The sequence below is a fragment of the Panulirus ornatus genome, chromosome 63 (genome assembly GCF_036320965.1).
Source record: "Panulirus ornatus isolate Po-2019 chromosome 63, ASM3632096v1, whole genome shotgun sequence".
Taxonomy (NCBI): Eukaryota; Metazoa; Arthropoda; class Malacostraca; order Decapoda; family Palinuridae; genus Panulirus; species Panulirus ornatus.
Genome location: NC_092286.1, coordinates 4278813 through 4303954, shown reverse-complemented (window position 1 = coordinate 4303954; position 25142 = coordinate 4278813). Strand labels below are relative to the sequence as shown.

General features: G+C 33.7%; 1 protein-coding gene across 1 annotated transcript in view; it reads left to right on the top strand.

Annotated features, from left to right (window-relative positions):
* GlyRS (glycine--tRNA ligase) overlaps positions 1-25142 on the top strand; it is a 63806-nt gene that overhangs the window by 37568 nt on the left and 1096 nt on the right. The window contains exons 11-15 of the mRNA XM_071656573.1: positions 15377-15611; positions 18048-18231; positions 19678-19836; positions 21881-22002; positions 24460-24650. Coding sequence (XP_071512674.1) covers positions 15377-15611; positions 18048-18231; positions 19678-19836; positions 21881-22002; positions 24460-24650 — 891 coding nt within the window. The remainder of the gene's footprint in view (positions 1-15376; positions 15612-18047; positions 18232-19677; positions 19837-21880; positions 22003-24459; positions 24651-25142) is intronic.

The following is a 25142-nucleotide window of genomic DNA, read 5'->3' as shown; positions in this document are numbered from 1 at the left end:
GGCCTTGGATTTTTCTTGATTTTTTTGAAAAATAAATTTCCCTGAAAATTTCAGCATAATGTTTTTATGACTGCTGAATAGGAATCTGTGGTCAAGACATTAGAAATCATGTAATTAGGCGAGTAATTAGCATATTGATATAATTATAATGTTAAGTAAGTAATTAAGCGCTTAATTTTACGAAATGCAGTATTTTGACTCGATATCCTTAATCAGTATATAGAATACGACATATTCCAAGATTTTTATTAAAATCTGAAGAAGTTGAAAATCTGAGCAAAATTATATCCTTGGATTTTTCTTGTTTTTTTTTGAAAAAATAGATTTTTCTGAAAATTTCAGCATAGATGGTTTTACGTCTGCTGAATAAGAATCTGTGATCAAAACCTTAATGTTCGTGTAATTAGTCGAGTAATTAGCACATTAAAATTATAATTAATATCAAGTATGTAATTAAGCACTTAATTATCCGAAATGCAGTCTTTTGACTCGATATCCTTAATCACCATATAGAATACCACTGAAGTTGAAAATCTGAGCGAAATATTATCCCAGGCTATAGCCTTGGATTTTTCTTGATTTTTTTCAAAAAATAGATTTTTCTGAAAATTTCAGCATTGATTTTTTACGTCTGCTAAATAACAATCTGTGGTCAAACCCTTAAAATTCGTTTAATTTGTCGAGTAATTAACATTGATATCATTTAATTAATATTAAGTATGTAATTAAGCGCTTAAACGAAAAGCAGTATTTTGACTCGATATCCTTGATCAGTATATAGAATACGATATATTCCTAGATTTTGATTAAAATCTGAAGAAGTTGAAAATCTGAGGAAAATATTATCCTAGGCTTATAGCCTTGGATTTTGATTTTTTTGAAAATATAAATTTTCCTAAAAATTTCAGCATAGATGCTTTTACGTCTACTAAATAGGAATCTGTGGTCAAAACCTTAAAATTCGTGTATCTAGTCGAGTAATTAGCATATTAATAGAATTATAATCAATATTAAGTATGTAATTAAGCGCTTAATTTTACGAAATGCAGTCTTTTGACTCGATATGCTTAATCACCATATAGAATACCACTTATTCCCAGATTGTCATTAAAATCTGAAGAAGTTGAAAATCTGAGCAAAATATGATCCCAGGCTATAGCCTTGGATTTTTCTTGATTTTTTTGAAAAAATAGATTTTCCTGAAAATTTCAGCATAGATGCTTTTACGACTGCTGAATAGTAATCTGTGGTCAAACCCTTAAAATTCGTGTAATTAGTCGAGTAATTTAATTGGCATATTAATATAATTATAATGTTAAGTGATTAAGCGCTTAATTTTACGAAATGCAGTATTTTGACTTGATATCCTTGATCAGTATATAGAATATGACATATTCCCAGATTTTCATGAAAATCTGAAGAAGTTGAAAATCTGAGCAAAATATTTTCCAAGGCCTTGGATTTTTCTTGATTCTTTTGAAAAAATAGATTTTCCTAAAAATTTCAGCATAGATTCTTTTATGTCTACTGAATAAGAATCTGTGATTAAAACCTTAAAATTCGTGTATTTAGTTGAGTAATTAGCATATTGATATAGTTCTAGTTAATATTAAGTATGTAATTAAGCACTTAATTTTCCGAAATGCAGTCTTTTGACTCGATATCCTTAATCACCATATAGAATACCATCTATTCCCAGATTGTCATTAAAATGTGAAGAAGTTGAAAATCTGAACAAAATATTATCCTTGGATTTTTCTTGATTTCTTTGAAAAAATAGATTTTCCTGAAACTTTCAGCATAGATGTTTTTACGCCTGCTGAATAAGAATCTGTTGTCAAAACCCTAAAATTCTTGTAATTAGTCGAGTAATTAGCATGATATAATTATAGTTGATATTGAGTATGTAATTAAGCGATTAATTTTACGAAATGCAGTCTTTTGACTCGATATCCTTAATCACCATATAGAATACGACATATTCCCAGATTTTCAATAAAATCTGAAGAAATTGAAAATCTGAGCAAAATATTATCCAAGGCTATTTTTCTTGATTTTTTTGAAAAAATCGATTTTTCTCAAAAATTTCATTATAGATGCTTTTACGTCTGCTGAATAAGAATCTGTGATCAAACCCTTAAAATTCGTGTAATTAGTCGAGTAATTTAGCACTTAGATATAATTATAACTGATATTGATTATGTAATTAAGCGCTTAATTTTACGAAATGCAGTCTTTTGACTCGATATCCTTAATCACCATATAGAATACGACATATTCCCAGATTTTCATTAAAATCCGAAGAAGTTGAAAATCTGAACAAAATATTATCCTTGGATTTTTCTTGATTTTTTTGAAAAAATAGATTTTTCTGAAAATTTCAGCCTAGATGTTTTTACGTCTGCTGAATAGGAATCTGTGGTCAAAACTTAAAAATTCGTGTAATTAGTCGAGTAATTTAACACATTAAGATAATTATAATTAATATTGATTATATAATTAAGCGCTTAATTTTCCGAAATGCAGTCTTTTGGCTCGATATCCTTAATCACCATATAGAATACCACATATTCCCAGATTTTCATTAAAATCTGAAGGAGTTGAAAATCTGAGCAAAATATTGGATTTTTCTTGATTTTTTTGAAGAAATAGATTTTTCTGAAAATTTCAGCATAGATGCTTTTACGTCTGCTGAATAAGAATCTGTGATCAAAACCTTAAAATTCTTATAATTAGTCGAGTAATTTAGCACAATACAATTACAATTAATATTAAGTATGTAATTAAGCGCTTAATTTTCCGAAATTCAGTCTTTTCAATCGATATCCTTAATCACCATATAGAATACCACATATTCCCAGGTTTTCATTAAAATCTGAAGAAGTTGAAAATCTCGGCAAAATATTATCCTTGGATTTTCTTGATTTTTTTGAAAAAATCGATTTTTCTGAAAATTTCAGCATAGATTGTTTTACGTCTGCTGAATGGGAATGTGTGGTTAAAACCCTAAAATTCGTGTAATTAGTCGAGTAATTACCATAATATAATTCTAATTAATATTAAGTATGTAATTAAGCGCTTAATTTTAGGAAGTGCAGTCTTTTGACTCGATATCGTTAATCACCATATAGAATACCACCTATTCCCAGATTGTCATTAAAATCTGAAGAAGTTGAAAATCTGAGCAAAATATTATCCAAGGTATGGCCTTGGATTTTTCTTGATTTTTGAAAAAATCGATTTTTCTGAAAATTTCATTATAGATGCTTTTACGTCTGCTGAATAAGAATCTGTGATCAAACCCTTAAAATTCGTGTAATTAGTCGAGTAATTTAGGACAGATATAATTATAACTAATATTGATTATGTAATTAAGCGCTTAATTTTCCGAAATGCAGTCTTTTGACTCGATATCCTTAATCACCATATAAAATACATATTCCCAGATTTTCAATAAAATCTGAAGAAGTTGAAAATCTGAGCAAAATATCCTTGGATTTTTCTTTTCTTGAAAAAATAGATTTTTCTGAAAATTTCAGTATAGATGCTTTTACGTCTGCTGAATAAGAATCTGTGATCAAAACTTTAAAATTCGTGTAATTAGTCGAGTAATTTAGCACATTAATATAATTAAAATTAATATTGATTATGTAATTAAGCGCTTGATTTTACGAAATGCAGTCTTTTGACTTCATATCCTTAATCACCATATAGAATACCACATATTCCCAGATTTTCATTAAAATCTGAAGTTGAAAATCTGACCAAAATATTATCCAAAGCTAATATAGCCTTGGATTTTTCTTGATTTTTTTGAAAAAATAGATTTTTCGGAAAATTTCAGCATATATTTTCTTACGTCTGCTGAATAGGAATCTGTGGTCAAAACTTTAAAATTCGTGTAATTAGTCGAGTACTTAGCACATTGATATTATAGTTAATATTAAGTATGTAATTAAGCGCTTAATTTTACGAAATGCAGTCTTTTGACTCGATATCCTTAATCACCATATAGAATACGACATATTCCCAGATTTTCATTAAAATCTGAAGAAGTTGAAAATCTGAGCAAAATATTATCCAAGGCTATTTTTCTTGATTTTTTTGAAAAAATTGATTTTTCTGAAAATTTCAGCATAGATGCTTTTACGTCTGCTGAATAAGAATCTGTGGTGAAAACCCTAAAATTCGTGTAATTAGTCGAGTAATTAGCCATAATATAATTCTAATTAATATTAAGTATGTAATTAAGCGCTTAATTTTCCGAAATGGAGTCTTTTGACTCGATATCCTTAATCACCATATAGAATACGACATATTCCCAGATTTTCAATAAAATCTGAAGAAGTTGAAAATCTGAGCAAAATATTATCCAAGGCTATTTTCTTGATTTTCTTGAAAAAATAGATTTTTCTGAAAATTTCATTATAGATGCTTTTTCGTCTGCTGAATAAGAATCTGTGATCAAAACCTTAAAATTCGTGTAATTAGTCAAGTAATTTAGTACATTAATATAATTAAAATTAATATTGATAATGTTATTAAGCGCTTAATTTTACGAAATGTAGTCTTTTGACTCGATATCCTTAATCACCATATAGAATACGACATATTCCCAGATTTTCATTAAAATCCAAAGAAGTTGAAAATCTGAGCAAAATATTATCCTTGGATTTTTCTTGATTTTATGAAAAACTTGATTTTCCTAAAAATTTCAGCATAGATGCTTTTAGGTCTGCTGAATAAGAATCTGTGGTTAAAACCCTAAAATTCGTGTAATTAGTCGAGTAATTACCATAATATAATTCTAATTAATATTAAGTATGTAATTAAGCGCTTAATTTTAGGAAGTGCAGTCTTTTGACTCGATATCTTAATCACCATATAGAATACCACCTATTCCCAGATTGTCATTAAAATCTGAAGAAGTTGAAAATCTGAGCAAAATATTATCCAAGGTATGGCCTTGGATTTTTCTTGATTTTTTGAAAAAATCGATTTTTCTGAAAATTTCATTATAGATGCTTTTACGTCTGCTGAATAGAATCTGTGATGAAACCCTTAAAATTCGTGTAATTAGTCGAGTAATTTAGGACTTAGATATAATTATAACTAATATTGATTATGTAATTAAGCGCTTAATTTTCCGAAATGCAGTCTTTTGACTCGATATCCTTAATCACCATATAAAATACGACATATTCCCAGATTTTCATTAAAATCCGAAGAAGTTGAAAATCTGAACAAAATTTTATCCCAGGGTATGGCCTTGTATTTTTCTTGATTTTTTTGAAAAAATAGATTTTTCTGAAAATTTCAGCATAGATGCTTTTACGTCTGCTGAATAAGAATCTGTGATCAAACCCTTAAAATTCGTGTAATTAGTCGAGTAATTAGCACATTAATATAATTCTAATTAATATTAAGTATGTAATTAAGCGCTTAATTTTACGAAATGCAGTCTTTTGACTCGATATCCTTAATCACCACATAGAATACGACATATTCCCAGATTTTCATTAAAATCTGAAGAAGTTGAAAATCTGAGCAAAATATCCAAGGTATGGCCTTGGATTTTTCTTGATTTTTTTGAAAAAATCGATTTTTCTGAAAATTTCAGCGTAGATGTTTTTACGTCTGCTGAATAGGAATCTGTGGTCAAAAACCTTAAAATTCTTGTAATTAGTCGAGTAATTAGCACATTAATATAATTCTAATTAATATTAAGTATGTAATTAAGCGCTTAATTTTACGAAATGCAGTCTTTTGACTCGATATCCTTAATCACCACATAGAATACGACATATTCCCAGATTTTCATTAAAATCTGAAGAAGTTGAAAATCTCGGCAAAATTTTATCCTTGGATTTTTCTTGATTTTTTTGAAAAATAGATTTTCCTGAAAATTTCAGCATAGATGCTTTTACGTCTGCTGAAAAAGAATCTGTGGTCAAACCCTTAATATTCATGTAATTTGTAGAGTAATTAGCATAATATAATTACAATTAATATTAAGTATGTAATTAAGTGCTTAATTTTATGAAATGGAGTCTTTTGACTCGATATCTTTAATCACCATATAGAATACGACATATTCCCAGATTTTCAGTAAAATCTGAAGAAGTTGAAAATCTGAGCAAAATATTATCCAAGGCTATAGCCTTGGATTTTTCTTGATTTTCTTGAAAAAATAGATTTTTCTGAAAATGTCATTATAGATGCTTTTTCGTCTGCTGAATAAGAATCTGTGATCAAAACCTTAAAATTCGTGTAATTAGGCAAGTAATTTAGCACATTAATATAATTAAAATTAATATTGATAATGTAATTAAGCGCTTAATTTTACGAATTGTAGTCTTTTGACTCGATATCCTTAATCACCATGTAGAATACGACATATTCCCAGATTTTCATTAAAATCCAAAGAAGTTGAAAATCTGAGCAAAATATTATCCTTGGATTTTTCTTGATTTTATGAAAAACTTGATTTTCCTAAAAATTTCAGCATAGATGCTTTTAGGTCTGCTGAATAAGAATCTGTGGTTAAAACCCTAAAATTCGTGTAATTAGTCGAGTAATTACCATAATATAATTCTAATTAATATTAAGTATGTAATTAAGCGCTTAATTTTAGGAAATGCAGTCTTTTGACTCGATATCCTTAATCACCATATAGAATACCACCTATTCCCAGATTGTCATTAAAATCTGAAGAAGTTGAAAATCTGAGCAAAATATTATCCAAGGTATGGCCTTGGATTTTTCTTGATTTTTTGAAAAAATCGATTTTTCTGAAAATTTCATTATAGATGCTTTTACGTCTGCTGAATAAGAATCTGTGATCAAAACCTTAAAATTCGTGTAATTAGTCGAGTGAATAGCACATTAATATAATTATAATTGATTATGTAATTAAGCGCTTAATTTTCCGAAATGCAGTCTTTTGACTCGATATCCTTAATCACCATATAGAATACGACATATTCCCAGATTTTCATTAAAATCTGAAGAAGTTGAAAATCTGAGCAAAATATTATCCTTGGATTTTTCTTGATTTTATGAAAAACTTGATTTTCCTAAAAATTTCAGCATAGATGCTTTTAGGTCTGTTGAATGAGAGTCTGTGGTTAAAACCCTAAAATTCGTGTAATTAGTCGAGTAATTACCATAATATAATTCTAATTAATATTAAGTATGTAATTAAGCGCTTAATTTTAGGAAATGCAGTCTTGAATCGATATCCTTAATCACCATATAGAATACCAACTATTCCCAGATTGTCATTAAAATCTGAAGAAGTTGAAAATCTGAGCAAAATATTATGCAAGGTATGGCCTTGGATTTTTCTTGCTTTTTTTTTGAAAAAATCGATTTTTCTCAAAATTTCAGCATAGATTGTTTTACGTCTGCTGAATAGGAATATCTGGTTAAAAACTTAAAATTCGTGTAATTAGTCGAGTTCATAGCACATTAATATAATTATATGTAATTAAGCGCTTAATTTTACGAAATGCAGTCTTTTGACTCGATATCCTTAATCACCATATAGAATACGACGTATTCCCAGATTTTCAATAAAATCTGAAGAAGTTGAAAATCTGAGCAAAATATTGGATTTTTCTTGATTTTCTTGAAAAAATAGATTTTTCTGAAAATTTCATTATAGATGCTTTTTCGTCTGCTGAATAAGAATCTGTGATCAAAACCTTAAAATTCGTGTAATTGGTCAAGTAATTTAGCACATTAATATAATTGAAATTAATATTGATAATGTAATTAAGCGCTTAATTTTACGAAATGTAGTCTTATGACTCGATATCCTTAATCACCATATAGAATACGACATATTCTCAGATTTTCATTAAAATCCAAAGAAGTTGAAAATCTGAGGCAAAATATTATCCTTGGATTTTTCTTGATTTTATGAAAAACTTGATTTTCCTAAAAATTTCAGCATAGATGGTTTTAGGTCTGCTGAATAAGAGTCTGTGGTTAAAACCCTAAAATTCGTGTAAGTAGTCGAGTAATTACCATAATATAATTCTAATTAATATTAAGTATGTAATTAAGCGCTTAATTTTAGGAAATGCAGTCTTTTGACTCGATATCGTTAATCACCATATAGAATACCACCTATTCCCAGATTGTCATTAAAATCTGAAGAAGTTGAAAATCTGAGCAAAATATCCAAGGTATGGCCTTGGATTTTTCTGAAAATTTCAGCATAGATGATTTCACACCTGATTTATGAGAATCTGTGGTCAAAACCCTAAAATTCTTGTAATTAATCGAGTAATAAGCATATTAATATAATTATAATTGATATTAAGTATGTAATTATGCGCTTAATTTTACGAAATGCAGTCTTTTTACTCGATATCCTTAATCACCATATAGAATACGACATATTCCCAGATTTTCAATAAAATCTGAAGTTGAAAATCTGAGTAAAATATTATCCCAGGCTATATATATATATATATATATATATATAGCCTTGGATTTTTCTTAATTTTTTTGAAAAAATAGATTTTTCTGAAAATTTCATTATAGATGCTTTTACGTCTGCTGAGTAAGAATCTGTGATCAAACCCTTAAAATTCGTGTAATTAGTTGAGTAATTTAGGACTTAGATATAATTATAACTAATATTATGTAATTAAGCGCTTAATTTTCCGAAATGCAGTCTTTTGACTCGATATCCTTAATCACCATATAAAATAACACATATTCCCAGATTTTCATTAAAATCTGAAGAAGTTGCAAATCTGAACAAAATTTTATCCCTGGGTATAGCCTTGGATTTTTCTTGATTTTTTTGAAAAAATAGATTTTTCTGAAAATTTCAGCGTAGATGTTTTTACGTCTGCTGAATTGGAATCTGTGGTCAAAATCCTTAAAATTCTTGTAATTAGACGAGTAATTAGCACATTAATATAATTCTAATTAATATTAAGTATGTAATTAAGCCCTTAATTTTACGAAATGCAGTCTTTTGACTCGATATCCTTAATCACCACATAGAATACGGCATATTCCCAGATTTTGATTAAAATGTGAAGAAGTTGAAAATCTCGGCAAAATTTTATCCTTGGATTTTTCTTGATTTTTTTTGAAAATTAGATTTTCCTGAAAATTTCAGCGTAGATGCTTTTACGTCTGCTGCAAAAGAATCTGTGGTCAAACCCTTGATATGTAATTTGTAGAGTAATTAGCATATTAATATAATTACAATTAATATTAAGTATGTAATTAAGTGCTTAATTTTATGAAATGGAGTCTTTTGACTCGATATCTTTAATCACCATATAGAATACGACATATTCCCAGATTTTCAATAAAATCTGAAGAAGTTGAAAATCTGAGCAAAATATTATCCTTGGATTTTTCTTGATTTTTTGAAAAAGTAGATTTTCCTAAAAAGTTCAGCATAGATGCTTCTCGGTCTGCTGAATAAGAATCTGTGGTCAAAACCGTAAAATTCGTGTAATTAGTCGAGTAATTAGCATAATCTAATCAATATTAAGTATGTAATTAAACGCTTAATTTTACGAAATGGAGTCTTTTGACTCGATATCCTTAATCACCATATAGAATACCACCTATTCCCAGATTTTCATTAAAATCTGAAGAAGTTGAAAATCTGAGCAAAATGTTATCCAAGGCCTTGGATTATTCTTGATTTTTTTGAAAAAATAGATTTTCCTGAAAATTTCAGCATAGATGATTTCACGCCTGCTTTATAAGAATCTGTGGTCAAAACCCTAAAATTCTTGTAATTAATCGAGTAATAAGCATATTAATATAATTATAATTGATAATAAGTATGTAATTATGCGCTTAATTTTACGAAATGCAGTCTTTTGACTCGATATCCTTAATCACCATATAGAATACGACATATTCCCAGATTTTCAATAAAATCTGAAGAAGTTGAAAATCTGAGTAAAATATTATCCCAGGCTATATATATATATATATATATATATATATATATATAGCCTTGGATTTTTCTTGATTTTTTTGAAAAAATAGATTTTTCTGAAAATTTCATTATAGATGCTTTTACGTCTGCTGAGTAAGAATCTGTGATTAAACCCTTAAAATTCGTGTAATTAGTCAAGTAATTTAGCACATAGATATAATTATAACTATTATTATGTAATTAAGCGCTTAATTTTACTAAATGCAGTCTTTTGACTCGATATCCTTTATCACCATATAAAATAGGACATATTCCCAGATTTTCATTAAATTCTGAAGAAGTTGAAAATCTGAACAAAATATCCCAAGCCTTGGATTTTTCTTGATTTTTTTGAAAAAATAGATTTTTCTGAAAATTTCATTATAGATGCTTTTACGTCTGCTGAGTAAGAATCTGTGATCAAACCCTTAAAATTCGTGTAATTAGTCGAGTAATTTAGCACATTAATATGATTACAATTAATATTAAGTATGTAATTAAGCGCTTAATTATCCGAAATGCAGTCTTTTGACTTGATATCCTTAATCACCATATAGAATACCACATATTCCCAGATTTTCATTAAAATCTGAAGAAGTTGAAAATCTGAGCAAAATGTTATCCAAGGCTATACTGTATATAGCCTTGGATTTTTCTTGATTTTTTTGAGAAAATAGATTTTCCTGAAAATTTCAGCATAGATGATTTCACGCCTGCTTTATAAGAATCTGTGGTCAAAAACGTAAAATTCTTGTAATTAATCGAGTAATAAGCATATTAATATAATTATAATTGATATTAAGTATGTAATTAAGCGCTTAATTATCCAAAATGCAGTCTTTTGACTCGATATCCTTAATCAAGATATAGAATACGACATATTCCCAGATTTTCATTAAAATCCGAAGAAGTTGAAAATCTGAGCAAAATATTATCCCAGGCTATAAATATAGCCTTGGATTTTTCTTGATTTTTTTGAAGAAATAGATTTTTCTGAAAATTTCAGGATAGATGCTTTTACGCCTGCTGAATAGGAATCTGTGATCAAAACCTTAAAATTCGTGTAATTAGTAATCAGCACATTAATATAATTCTAATTAATATTAAATATGTAATTAAGCTCTTAATTTTACGAAATGCAGTCTTTTGACTCGATATCCTTAATCACCATATAGAATACGACATATTCCCAGATTTTCAATAAAATCTGAAGAAGTTGAAAATCTGAGCAAAATATTAAGGATATCGAGTCAAAAGACTGCATTTCGTAAAATTAAGTTGTTGATTACATACTTAATATTGATTACAATTATATTAGTATGGTAATTGCTCGACTAATTACCCGAATTTTAAGGTTTTCACCACAGATTCTTATTCTGCTGACGTAAAAACCTCTATGGTGAAATTTTCAGGAAAATCTATTTTTTCAAAAAAATCAAGAAAATTCAAGGCTCAGATTTTCAACTTCTTCAGATTTTAGTGAGAATCTGGGAATATGTCGTATTCTATATAGTGATTAAGGATATCGAGTCAAAAGACTGCATTTCGTAAAATTAAGTGGTTAATTACATAATGTTGATTATAATTATTATTTTTTTTTTTTTTTTTTTTTTGCTTTGTTGCTGTCTCCCGCGTTTGCGAGGTAGCACAAGGAAACAGACGAAAGAAATGGCCGAACCCACCCCCATACACATGTATATACATACGTCCACACATGCAAATATACATACCTACACAGCTTTCCATGGTTTACCCCAGACGCTTCACATGCCTTGATTCAATCCATTGACAGCACGTCAACCCCGGTATACCACCTCGATCCAATTCACTCTATTCCTTGCCCTCCTTTCACCCTCCTGCATGTTCAGGCCCCGATCACACAAAATCTTTTTCACTCCATCTTTCCACCTCCAATTTGGTCTCCCACTTCTCCTCATTCCCTCCACCTCCGACACATATATCCTCTTGGTCAATCTTTCCTCACTCATTCTCTCCATGTGCCCAAACCATTTCAAAACACCCTCTTCTGCCCTCTCAACCACGCTCTTTTTATTTCCACACATCTCTCTTACCCTTACGTTACTTACTCAATCAAACCACCTCACACCACACATTGTCCTCAAACATCTCATTTCCAGCACATCCATCCTCCTGCGCACAACTCTATCCATAGCCCACGCCTCGCAACCATACAACATTGTTGGAACCACTATTCCTTCAAACATACCCATTTTTGCTTTCCGAGATAATGTTCTCGACTTCCACACATTCTTCAAGGCTCCCAGGATTTTCGCCCCCTCCCCCACCCTATGATCCACTTCCGCTTCCATGGTTCCATCCGCTGCCAAATCCACTCCCAGATATCTAAAACACTTTACTTCCTCCAGTTTTTCTCCATTCAAACTTACCTCCCAATTGACTTGACCCTCAACCCTACTGTACCTAATAATTATAATTATATGTTAATTACTCGACTAATTACCCGAATTTTAAGGTGTTCACCACAGATTCTTATTCAGCAGAAGTAAAAAATTTATGCTGAAATTTTCAGGAAAATCTATTTTTTCAAAAAATCAAGAAAAATCCAAGGCCACAGATTCTTGGATAATATTTTGATCAGGATAATATTTTGCTCAGATTTTCAACTTCTTCAGATTCTATTGAAAATCTGGGAATATGTTGTATTCTATATAGTGATTAAGGATATTGGGTCAAAATACTGCATTTCATAAAATTAAGCGCTTAATTACATACTGAATATTGATTATAATTATATTAATATGCTAATTACTTGACTAAATACATGAATTTTAAGGTTTTGACCACAGATTCTTATTCAACAGATGTAAAAGCATCTATGCTGAAATTTTCAGGAAAATCTATTTTTTCAAAAAAATCAAGAATAGGAGAGTGTAGAGTAGATATTGTAGAGTGGAAGACATATTGAAATAGAGAGTAAGAAGAGTAGTAATAGATATAAAGAATGGAAAAACGGATGTGTTGAAGGGATGAGGATCGAAATTTGGGGATGGAGTTATAGTCATGTACCTGATGTATAGATAGAGGTGGTAGTTGTTCCACTATATAAAGTGCAGGAGGGTAAAAGTGATAAGGGGAATATAAAAAGGAGTCCTCTTAGCATATATGGCAAGGGATGTTGTAGGATTGTGACATGCTTTTGAAAGAATTATTAGACTCTTATGTGTGAAGATTAAATTGGGTTTAGGAAGGGAAAAGTTGATATAGACCAACTTTTTGTGCATTGTTAGATAGTGTAGAAAGCTCTAGAAAGAGAGTTGGAAGTGTTTGTAGTATTTTTACATTAATTATATAATTTTTTCTTGCAGCTCTTTCATTCAAGATTGCCTTGACTGGAGCTTGTTTTGTCCATGCCACATTAGGCACTATAAAAAGAAAATAACTTCTAGGACCCACTTGGGGATATCCTAGTGGCTGTTTCTGATGGCATATATCATCACCTATTGTTCCTTGCTTTGATATAGACCTTTGCTATGTCATACAGTCTCTCCTTATCACAAATAACACAACTCGCAAGTCTCATTTTTCACAACTCTAGATTTTTCTGTGATTAGCACTTTGCATAAGCCCTTCCTTTTGGTAAAATGATAGGAGCAATAGATAGTTGTAGGCAAGTCAGTCAGGAGCTTTGGGTAGAATTAGCAGGTAGGAGCATTATCTGGGAGCATTAGGTAAAAGTAGTAGCTTCTAACATTAGCCAGGAATATTAGGTAGACACATTAGTAAGTAGTTGTTAGGAACATTAGTTAGGAGCCTCTAAAAACCCTGCACTACAATTGCCTCTACCAGTGGCCTGTTAAGGGTGAGGGACTAAAGGCTAAGAAGCAGCAGTGGAGTTCAACAGTTATAGAGGCTTTTTTGCCATGGCCACCCCCTTGAGGGAGTTCCCAAAGGGAACAGGCTTCAGATTTCTATTGTTTTATAGCTTTACCTTAATGTCTGGAAGGCACTGAATTTTATTTGTAAGCTTCAAGGCCCTAAAATAGAAATATAAGCGAGACAGCAGTGAGAAACATATATTATCATCTTATCTCTTGTTCCTGAATGTGTTACAGGTACACCACCAAATTTCTGGCAATTGATGGTTCAGCACTTCCTTCCGGACAAAATTACATGAGGGAACTTGAAATTACCGCGGCCACGAGACTAGTTTACTGGGTGGCCACAGATAGTGTTGTGTGTAGGGCCCACATATTTATATTCTTTACACTGCACTTGTTGGTGATACCGCATTTCTGTGAGATTCTTAGCTTATTTTGCTTAAATTTAACTCTAGCTATGGCTTCTAAGACATAAGAGAGTGTCATTCATGGTGTCAAATGCAAACTCCAGTCCATATTGATCCAGATAAAGTAGAACTGTTGAAAAAAATGGACCATGGTGTTTCAGTGCGTAAGCTGTGTGACATCTCAGTATTGGTTCTTCAGCTGTTTATGATATAAAGAAGCAAGTGGAGAAAATATTGAAATTCTTTGCAGACAGCGATTCCAAGAAGTAAATGACTATTAGAGAAATTATGAAAGATGGTAAGAGTACTGAGCACAATCAAGTGATGAGGGAATGGTTTCGATAGCGTTGGAGTGATGGAGTGGACTTGTCAGATAGCATGATAATAGACCAGGGTAAGGTGTTCCATAAAGAACTTAAATTACTGCATGAGCGTGACTATAGTGAAGGCTGGCTTCAAAGATTCAATAAGCGTCATGGAATTTCCATGAGTAAAGTGTGCGGAGAAAAGTGGTCTGCAAACCACGAAGGAGCTTCCGAGTATGTAGACAAATTAGCGAAACTCGTAGCTGACAAGCACCTTATTCCTGAGAAGGTGTATAATGCATTATTCTGGTGATGCACACCTAGGAAAACACTAACAACAGAAGATGAAGAAGACCCTACAGGATTCAAACAATCTAAGGACAGACTTACCATCTTAAGTGCTCAAACATTTAATATTTGTTTAATTTAAATTTCTAGCAGTCTATGGTATACTTTAGACACATGGGAGATGTATAATTAGTGGGTTAGAGGTGTGTTGATGAATTATTATTATGTTACCAGTTGCTATGGCAAAATGGTTTATCTGGCAAGGCTTTGGAACCAGGAGTGCCGGAAAATTGGTGGTGTAACTGTACCATTATTTTTGTTGCTAAATTGTGCAATATGATGTAGGTTTTCACATATGATTGCTTTATCATTAAAGTATTTTTCTGCTAGAAGGCAGGGATGACTCCATATTCTCTATAAAACATTCTCATAATTTGCAGGCTGTTTATAAAGAATTTTTTTTTTTTAACAAGAGGATTCATAGTTTAGGTTTGTTGATGATAGAGATGAGAAAATGGTGCTCAGAGCCTAAAATAGTTTTATTGTTTTCAGAGTTTGGTAGCTAATGAGACTTTAGGGTACTACATGGCACGTATCCAGCAATACCTCCTCAAGATTGGTATTAACCCTAAAAAGCTTCGATTCAGGCAGCATCTAAGTAATGAGATGGCTCATTATGCTTGTGACTGTTGGGATGCAGAATGTCTTACCTCATATGGCTGGATAGAGTGTGTTGGGTGTGCAGATAGAAGTGCCTATGATCTTAGCCAACACACTAAAGGATCAGGTAGGTAGATACCCTAATTATTTTCACTTTTATGCATCATTGTCTTGTTTCCAGTTTTCAGTCTCAACATGGAATGGTACATGTGGATATTATGCAGACTGGAATTGCAGTGCTCAAATTAGTGCCAGACAGAAAAGCAGTGTTTGAAACATTCTCTGTGTACAGTAATTCATGTTTATTTAGTTATTAAATGAATGAAATGGCAGACTTTGGATGATAGTGTTGTTGAAGAATATTCACTGTTTACAGAAAATCCTTAGCTAGTAAGGAATAATGAACTGTGAAATGCAGAAAAATAAGCAAAAGAAAAGTAGCAATGAGAATGGCAAGGAGAGAATCATAACAAGGACAAAAGGGACCAAGCACAAAATTATTTTATTTTGGTGACCATCGTATGACAAAGAAGGATGGCTGATGTAACCCTCCCAAGTATTGTTCTGCTGCTTTGACATCACACATGACCAAAGTGATTGAATCCTTCCTCAGTTGCCATTTCCTTAAACAGCTAGAGTGGTCATTAGGAACATTAGGTGGAGCCTTTGCAAACACTGTGTTTGACTTGCACTCTCCCAGTGGCCGTTAAGGGCACTAAAGGCTAAGAAGCAGCACTAGTTCACTAGTTATGGAGACTCTATGGCCACCCATGGCCACCCCCTTGAGGGGGTTCCAGAAGGGAAGTGGCATCAGAGATAGATAGACAAATCTAGAGTATCAGTAGTCTTTTCTTGTCATCACTGGTTTTTTTTTGCAAGTTGAGATCCACTGGTGAAATCCCTCCCAATCTTAATCATTTCTGACCATCATCTCTTAGTGACTTTGGAGAATCCTGTGTTGTATCCCTTGATATATCAAATGCTTTTGACTGGGTTTCATCTTCAAGCTCCCCTCATTTGGCATTTCGCTCTGACTTTTACCCTCATATCTGGCTTCCTCTTGTGTGTATCTCTCCATAATTGTCGGTGGATCACCTATTTCCTCTTGCCTTGTTTCTCACTCTCACTTTGTTTCTTCATATCTAGCTTCCTTTCTGGTGGACCTTTCTCTGTAATTGTCTGTGGATCAACTGTTTCCTCTTTCCTTATCTACAGCCTTGCGTATCAGTGTTCTGTCCTTCCTCCTACACTCTTCATCTTTAATATCTTGAATTTCCTTTCTTCAACAGATTCATTTATGCACTCATATCCTGACATCTCAGCTGCATTCCTCCACTTCCTTCAAATCTCCTCCTTCCTTTCTTGCTCAATCTGTGCTGTATTTCTTCACAAATTCCTGTATAAATTCAAATTTGGACTGGATTTCCTAGCAAGGGAGATGCAGCCTGATTAGATTTAATGTTTGAAACCAAATTTCAACCCTTTTCTTTCTGAGACTCCTAGCAGCTTTCCTTTACTTCTTATTAGACATGTGATTCCAGCACTTGTCACAGTAAACACACGTGGTAGCACAGGAGTATCACACTTATCTTGCAAATCCCACAATACCCATGTGGATGAGTCTGCATCCAAGGAAACTGGGAGTCCTGTTCAAATGCTATAAATTAGATTTTCGGAACAGATGTTGTGAGTTTATGAAGGATTCATCCATCCTTTTATGGAGATTTTGGCTATACTAGACAGAGTTGACTTAAAATTGGTCCATCTTATCAGTTATTACATTTTGACTTGAAAATTTAACAAACGCCTTAAGCACAGTGTTGATTCACTTTCCTTCCTCTGTAGATATTACGTAGATATTTCTGAAGAGATGGCTGCTTGTGCATCCTCTCCATTAGCTTACCTGCCGAATTACATGGTAAGGTACAGTGTCATATGATTACTGTGGTTGTTGGCAACTCAGGACTGGGCCTTTGTAATACCTGTTTCTTTCCTAACAGTGCAAAACTTTTGAACTCTTTACCCTTCATGTCTTTTCTTACAACTATGATTGTTCCCCATTTAAAAGGCAGATTTTCCACTTTTTCAAAATTCTTTAAGTATTTTTTGTATTATTATTTCTCCCTCACTTTATCTTGTTTCTTATTTTAATTGAGGCTTAATTTTAATGTATTTTTTATTTCTGAATGGCACCTCCATCATAAAAAGGAAAGAATCCTTTGGGAACTCAGGACATATTGAATCTTCACTTGGGAAATATAGTGAAAGGTTATTGGAGGAAGAGAAGTGGGGGAAGAATGTGTGGAATTACGTATGCTAGGGAGGCATGTAAGGACTGGGATAAGTAGAGAGACTCTTGCCATGGTCATCCCCTTGATGGGAATTCCCTGAGGGAATGGGCATCAGAGATGTAAACAGATAGATTGATATGGCACTGTAAAACTTTTCAGTATTGCTGTACTTTCACAAGGTGCAAAAGCTATAACTAGATATATTGATAATTCTGTGTAAGATAAACTGGATGCTTTCAGATGAATCATAGAACTCCACCATTATTTCACAGGTGTGAGAATGTGTGTGGAACGTCCTCTTAAGGAACCTCAAACAGTGGACATGGTTGTAGCTGTGGCGGATAAAGGAGCTATAGGCAAAGCTTTCAAGAGGGATGCTAAAATGGTGCAAGAAGCCTTATTAGCACTCTCTTCAGAGGAAGCGGAGAAAATGGACAGTGCTCTCAGTGTGACAGGGTAGGTAATATTGTATAAGTTTTCTGATATTGCTTTTTACATTATTGTATAGATACCTTGAACCTTTGATTTACAGTGGTTTGATTGCAACTTTTGCACTTGTAACATTTGAGGGTTTGGATACAGGTACTGAGAATGACATACATTTGTTCATGTTGCAGGATATTTGAAAAGATTTAACTCAGAAATTATATCTGGAGTAAAATATTTTAAGGTATTTCCTAAGCATCATAATAATGTCATGGCAAAATACTTTTTGTTTCATATTACACCTACTGAGAAAGTATGTTTCAGTTTGTTTCCCACCCACTATAGTTAGCTTTGTAAACAATTGGTTGATATGGTATCAACCCTGTTACTGTTATTTACTGCCTTCAAAGTAAATGTAGCCTTTTCAGTATGTCTGCAAAGAGTGTTAAAGTTACTCAGAGGAGTACTGGGCATAAGGCTATAGCTGTGTCCTTGGGTGTCACTCTCGTAATTGTGACCAGTATGAGGAAAAAGAGAGATACAGTAAGATCAAGTTGTTTTACTGGCACTCCTTTAACAGCTAAGCTAGCAAGGGAAGGAGCAGTCTGATGGAGAAAATGGAAAACCTCTAGCATTTGGATTGAAGACCAGAGTCAGGAACATGCCCAAGACCCCCCTTTTTAAGAAAATCAAGTGCAATCCCATCCACCCGAGCTGCGTTGCCACAGTTCATCTTTAAAAGGCATTCCCCACTTCTCTGTTCATCACACCACTTAGTATTACTCTCCACATCCCAAACACCCCACCATCTAACATTCAGCAGTCCTTAATACTCCCTCCATATCTTCACCTCTGCTCCCTTCACTGATGGTCCTGTTTACTGTCCTGTTTTCCTTACACCTTACACAATTTGCCTCCTTGAAAAAAACATCTTATTCTTGCAGACATTTGCTGATGCTCTTTCACCCCAGCCCTCATTTTTCCTCTTTTTCAGCCTTCGTACCTTGCTCTTGACCTCCTACCGCTTCCTTTAGTTTTTCTTTCAGTCACTCAGACACATGGCATAGGCTGGGATGTGTTTGTGTGTGCATATGTATGTGTGTGTGTGTGCATACATACATAGGATTAAAGACATGGTACATATATACAAAGTTAAGAAGACAGGGCAGCATCAGTGTAAAACTCTCTATCCATGAAACACAAATAGTAATCATTTTCCCTGTGGGTAATGCCCATACACCTTTCTTTTCTCTTTCACTAACAACTTACTTTCTCATTCCACTACTTACTACCTGTTCTCGCATGCCCATATCCCACCTTCTTCATAGCACACTCCTCTCACCCATATATAAGCCCAGCTCCCCAGAATACCTACTAGTTATATTTTGGGAACATATTTGAAGTGAATTTTATGCATTGTTAGATTTGTTGAATCAAAGTTATTTACAGAGTTAAATGAATTTTATAATGTTTCAGAGAATATAATTTGAATGGTTATAACCTCACAAGAACAATGGTTCCAAGCTTCAAGAGAGAACAGAAGAAAGTGTATGTTGAAGAAGTTGTCCCCAGTGTGATTGAGCCCTCATTTGGAGTCGGCCGTGTCTTTTATGCTCTCTTGGAACATTCATTCAGGTTTGTGTACAAGTAAACATCTTTCTGTTTGATAAGATTCTCATTATTAATCAAAGTATTATGGATATAGTCCAGGTTTCAACAATGTGGATGCATGCTTGACTACATGAGTTCATACTCCATACATGTACAGTTATAGAATTGTGTACAGGTGTCAAAATCATTATTTCACTTATTATTAATTAAGTTAGATATCAAGCATGTGGTGCATTGTACTTTACTGACATAAAGATCATTCGTATGCATGATTGTTTTGCAGACAGAAATTCATTCACAGACATAGTAGCAGACACTTTTTTTTCATTGGTTGATTTGCCAAGTAGAAGAAGCATGGAAAGATACCACCAAATATTTTCCACTGTTAAATATTTATTGAGCTTAATTCTGTATCTTTCCAAGCCCCAAAATATTTCACAATTTAGTGGGGAAAAACTTGAATCCACTAGCTGAGGAAAATGCAGTGGACAGTGAATATTTAATCCCATCAGATATGTGCAGTCTTAAATGTGGAGTATCATCCTGAGATAAAGTATTGTGAATACAGTGCAGGTCCTAAATATGAGCTACTAATTTTAGGCATCCCATGACAGATTAAACTGCCTGGTACTATGGATTATACTTGTGCCTTTCTTTGAAAAGATAAATGAATAATTTTTTCTTTATACTTTTAAATATACTATAATTGGCATTTCATGTTTTGTTGGTATATAAAGTTGATTAGAAGTTGTTAGAAGCAGTGAAAAGTTTTTATCGAGGATGTAAGGCATGTGTACGTGTAGGAAGAGAGGAAAGTGATTGGTTCTCAGTGAATGTAGGTTTGCGGCAGGGGTGTGTGATGTCTCCATGGTTGTTTAATTTGTTTATGGATGGGGTTGTTAGGGAGGTAAATGCAAGAGTTTTGGAAAGAGGGGCAAGTATGAAGTCTGTTGGGGATGAGAGAGCTTGGGAAGTGAGTCAGTTGTTGTTCGCTGATGACACAGCGCTGGTGGCTGATTCATGTGTGAAACTGCAGAAGCTGGTGACTGAGTTTGGTAAAGTGTGTGGAAGAAGAAAGTTAAGAGTAAATGTGAATAAGAGCAAGGTTATTAGGTACAGTATGGTTGAGGGTCAAGTCAATTGGGAGGTGAGTTTGAATGGAGAAAAACTGGAGGAAGTGAAGTGTTTTAGATATCTGGGAGTGGATCTGGCAGCGGATGGAACCATGGAAGCGGAAGTGGATCATAGGGTGGGGGAGGGGGCGAAAATTCTGGGGGCCTTGAAGAATGTGTGGAAGTCGAGAACATTATCTTGGAAAGCAAAAATGGGTATGTTTGAAGGAATAGTGGTTCCAACAATGTTGTATGGTTGCGAGGCGTGGGCTATGGATAGAGTTGTGCGCAGGAGGATGGATGTGCTGGAAATGAGATGTTTGAGGACAATGTGTGGTGTGAGGTGGTTTGATCGAGTGAGTAACGTAAGGGTAAGAGAGATGTGTGGAAATAAAAAGAGCGTGGTTGAGAGAGCAGAAGAGGGTGTTTTGAAGTGGTTTGGGCACATGGAGAGGATGAGTGAGGAAAGATTGACCAAGAGGATATATGTGTCGGAGGTGGAGGGAACAAGGAGAAGAGGGAGACCAAATTGGAGGTGGAAAGATGGAGTGAAAAAGATTTTGTGTGATCGGGGCCTGAACATGCAGGAGGGTGAAAGGAGGGCAAGGAATAGAGTGAATTGGAGCGATGTGGTATACCGGGGCTGACGTGCTGTCAGTGGATTGAATCAAGGCATGTGAAGCGTCTGGGGTAAACCATGGAAAGCTGTGTAGGTATGTATATTTGCGTGTGTGGACGTATGTATATACATGTGTATGGGGGGGGTTGGGCCATTTCTTTCATCTGTTTCCTTGCGCTACCTCGCAAACGCGGGAGACAGCGACAAAGTATAAAAAAAAAAAAAAAATAAATAAAGTTGATTATTTTCTCTGGCCATTTGGTTCCTCTTCAAAGCAGATGTACTTTCTGGAATTTTTCATCAATTAAAGGACTAACTGTGTTTGTTTTGAATACAGAGTGCGTGAGGATGATGACAAACGAACCTTCTTCTCATTGCCGGCAGTTGTGGCACCTATCAAAGTATCAGTGTTACCACTTTCAAACAAACAGGAATTTGTTCCATTCACCACCCAGTTAGGTAAGTGTCTATCCTTAGGAAGAGACTAATAGTTAAAATATGGCTTAATTACTGTTCTTAGTATTTTTATGCATCAGAATTCAGCTGAGCTCACCGTAAACTTTCATGAATATGCATTTTTGCTTTATTTAGTGCATGGCATTGAACAGCATGCCAGACCTTTCTCATAAATATTTTTCCCACCTTGGTCTTCTGCTGTGGTTCTCATGTTAAGCAAATCTCCAAAAGGGACGGACTTGTTAACTTAAGGATAAATGAAGGATAAATTTATGAGGCATGACAGCTAGAGACTGAGTGTGAATGGATGTGACTTTTTTGTCTGTTTTCCTGTCACTACCTCGTTGAAGGGGGGGTAACCATGCTGCTTCCTGTGGGGTAAAGTTGCAACAGAAATGGATGAAAGCAAGCATGAATATGTGTATATGTATATATGTATATGTCTATGTATGTTATCCCTGGGGATAGGGGATTAAGAATACTTCCCACGTATTCCCTGCGTGTCGTAGAAGGCGACTAAAAGGGGAGGGAGCGGGGGGCTGGAAATCCTCCCCTCTCGCTTTTTTTTTTTTTTCCAAAAGAAGGAACAGAGGGGGCCAGGTGAGGATATTCCAAAAAAGGCCCAGTCCTCTGTTCTTAATGCTACCTCGCTAACACAGGAAATGGCGAATAGTTTAAAAGAAAAAAGAAAAAGTCTACGTATGTATGTATGTATATGTATATGTGTGTGTAGGCATTTATGTGTATATTTGTGTATATGAGTGGATGGGCTATTCTCATCTGTTTCCTGACGCTACCTTGCTGACATGAGAAACAGGGATTAAGTATAATAATAATGATGATGATAATAATGATAATGGTAATAATATAATAATAATGATAATAAATTTATGAGGTAGTTAGTACTTGGTACACAGCCACCGACCAGGGAGGTATATTACTGATATTACCTGCCTCGATATTGAGAGGGTTAGTGATTGCTGCTAAGTGAGCGAGCACTTCAGTGGTTCTCTAGTTGCACTACTCTGACCCAGGTAGCTCTTTTCTTTTTGCCTCACCCACAAGTAGATTGCTGCATTCTGTCAACAAATTTACAAACTTTCCTTGTCACACATAACTCTTGATAACGTTTAACTCACACAATTCATTCTTCATAACTCTAGTTTTCCTCTGGTGATCGCTATGTGTTAGCCATGCCTTTTCACAGAATGGTAGGAGCAGTAAATAAAAGTGTAGGGAGAAACATTAGGCAGAATCATTAGGTAGAAGTAACAGGTAGGATCACTATGCAGGAGCATTAGGTTGAAGTAGTTGGTTGGAACAGTAGGTAGAGTTGCCTTGTGCCAGTGGCCAGGGATGAGGCATTAAAGGCTCAAATGCAGCCCTGGAGGTCACCAGTTATGGAAACTTTTGCTGTGGTCACCACCTTGAGGAGTTACTGGAGGAAACTGGTGTCAGAAGTATTGATAGAGAGATGGAAGGACCATTAATCATGATATATGCAGTAGGATGGAGAGAAAATCTTAATGCCCAACACCACATTCACCAAAGGGAAAAGGGTTATATATATACAAAAAAATGATGTCTCCAATGAAATTTCGCCAAGCAGTGGGAACAGCATCTTTTCTGAATTGTTTCCTTTTTTAGGAACTGTCTGCTAGGCAATTGATTTAGATTGTTCAAAGTGATATTTGGGCAACTGTGCATTCTCTCTATGGATCGTCCATCCTGGTATTGATTTATCTTTTCCATCAAAAGAAACAAGTGATTAATACATTGCATGGAAAATGCAGAAAAAATTCATTTCAGTTTGATCCAATTTTATGGTTTATGCAATTAAGATATCAAATCAATTATAGATATTCAGATTTGCTTGTCTTCTTCCTTAACTTGGAATGAGATTCTATTCACATGGTTCTTTACATTTATTTATGGGCCCAGTTTTCCTGGGTACTGTTACGGTTGTTTGTATGGTACCTGCCACTGCTGCTAGTTGGAACACTGTGCAGGCACTGTACAGGAATCCAATTGGAAAAACAGTTCATTGTCATTTTTATTATATTTTCTGTAGTTTTAAATACTTAGGGTAGGTTTGAATTTGTGTTAAGGTGAAATGATGAGCTCATGCTGTTTAGCTCTAGAGTTAATGTATGCTACAAAAAAGTTGCCATACTTATTTACTTTGGCCCTTTTGCTGAGATAATTTACACAAAAGATGCATCCATGAATGCACTTGATCCTCCGGTGTACATGAGATCAGAGTTAAAGGTAGAAAGTATATTGATATAAATACTTCAGAGATATTTGAGGGACAGATGAATGAAGTAAGAAAATAGAGCAAAGTGAGTGTAGAGTGGAAAAAAAGTCAATAAGAAGAGCCTTTTATTTAATATATGTATCCATACATTACCTAAATGTATATCAGTCTTTAGGATGATATTATTCTTAATTTTTCATCAGCTGATGCCCTTACTGACATGAATCTAACGGTGAGAGTAGATGATTCAACTGGATCTATTGGTCGACGATATGCACGCACAGATGAAATTGCCATTCCATTTGGTGTCACTGTTGACTTTGACACTGTTAATAACTTGCCTCATACTGTTACCCTCAGGGAAAGGGATAGTACAGAGCAAGTACGAATGCCGGTAAGTTTTTCTTTATGATATTTTGTGAAATATTAGTCACTAATAGTCTTGCTTGTTAAGAACATAGGCAAGTTGATTTTGTATAACTTATGTAAAAAAAAAAAAAAAAAAAATGAATTAACTAATAGTGCACATGAAAGAACTTGAGTAAGCATTAACAGTAAATGGACACCAGAAAGAATTTTGCTTATGTCTAATATTGTCCTGTTTTTCATACCTTTCACTGTTTTCTGCCAGAGCTAGGTAATGTCAAGAAGAGACAAATAATGGCCTCACTTACATCCATTCTCGAGTTGAGCTGTTATCAACAGTTAAGGCCCACAGACTTCCATGGTTTTCCATGAATGCTTCATATTCCTTGGTTTAACACATTAATAGCATGTCTCCCTGTATATATCCCCATGCTCCTTCCACTTCTGACATGTATATCTCCTTAAACTTGCTCTTGACTCATCCTCTCCATGTTCAGAACATTTCAAGACACCCTGGTCA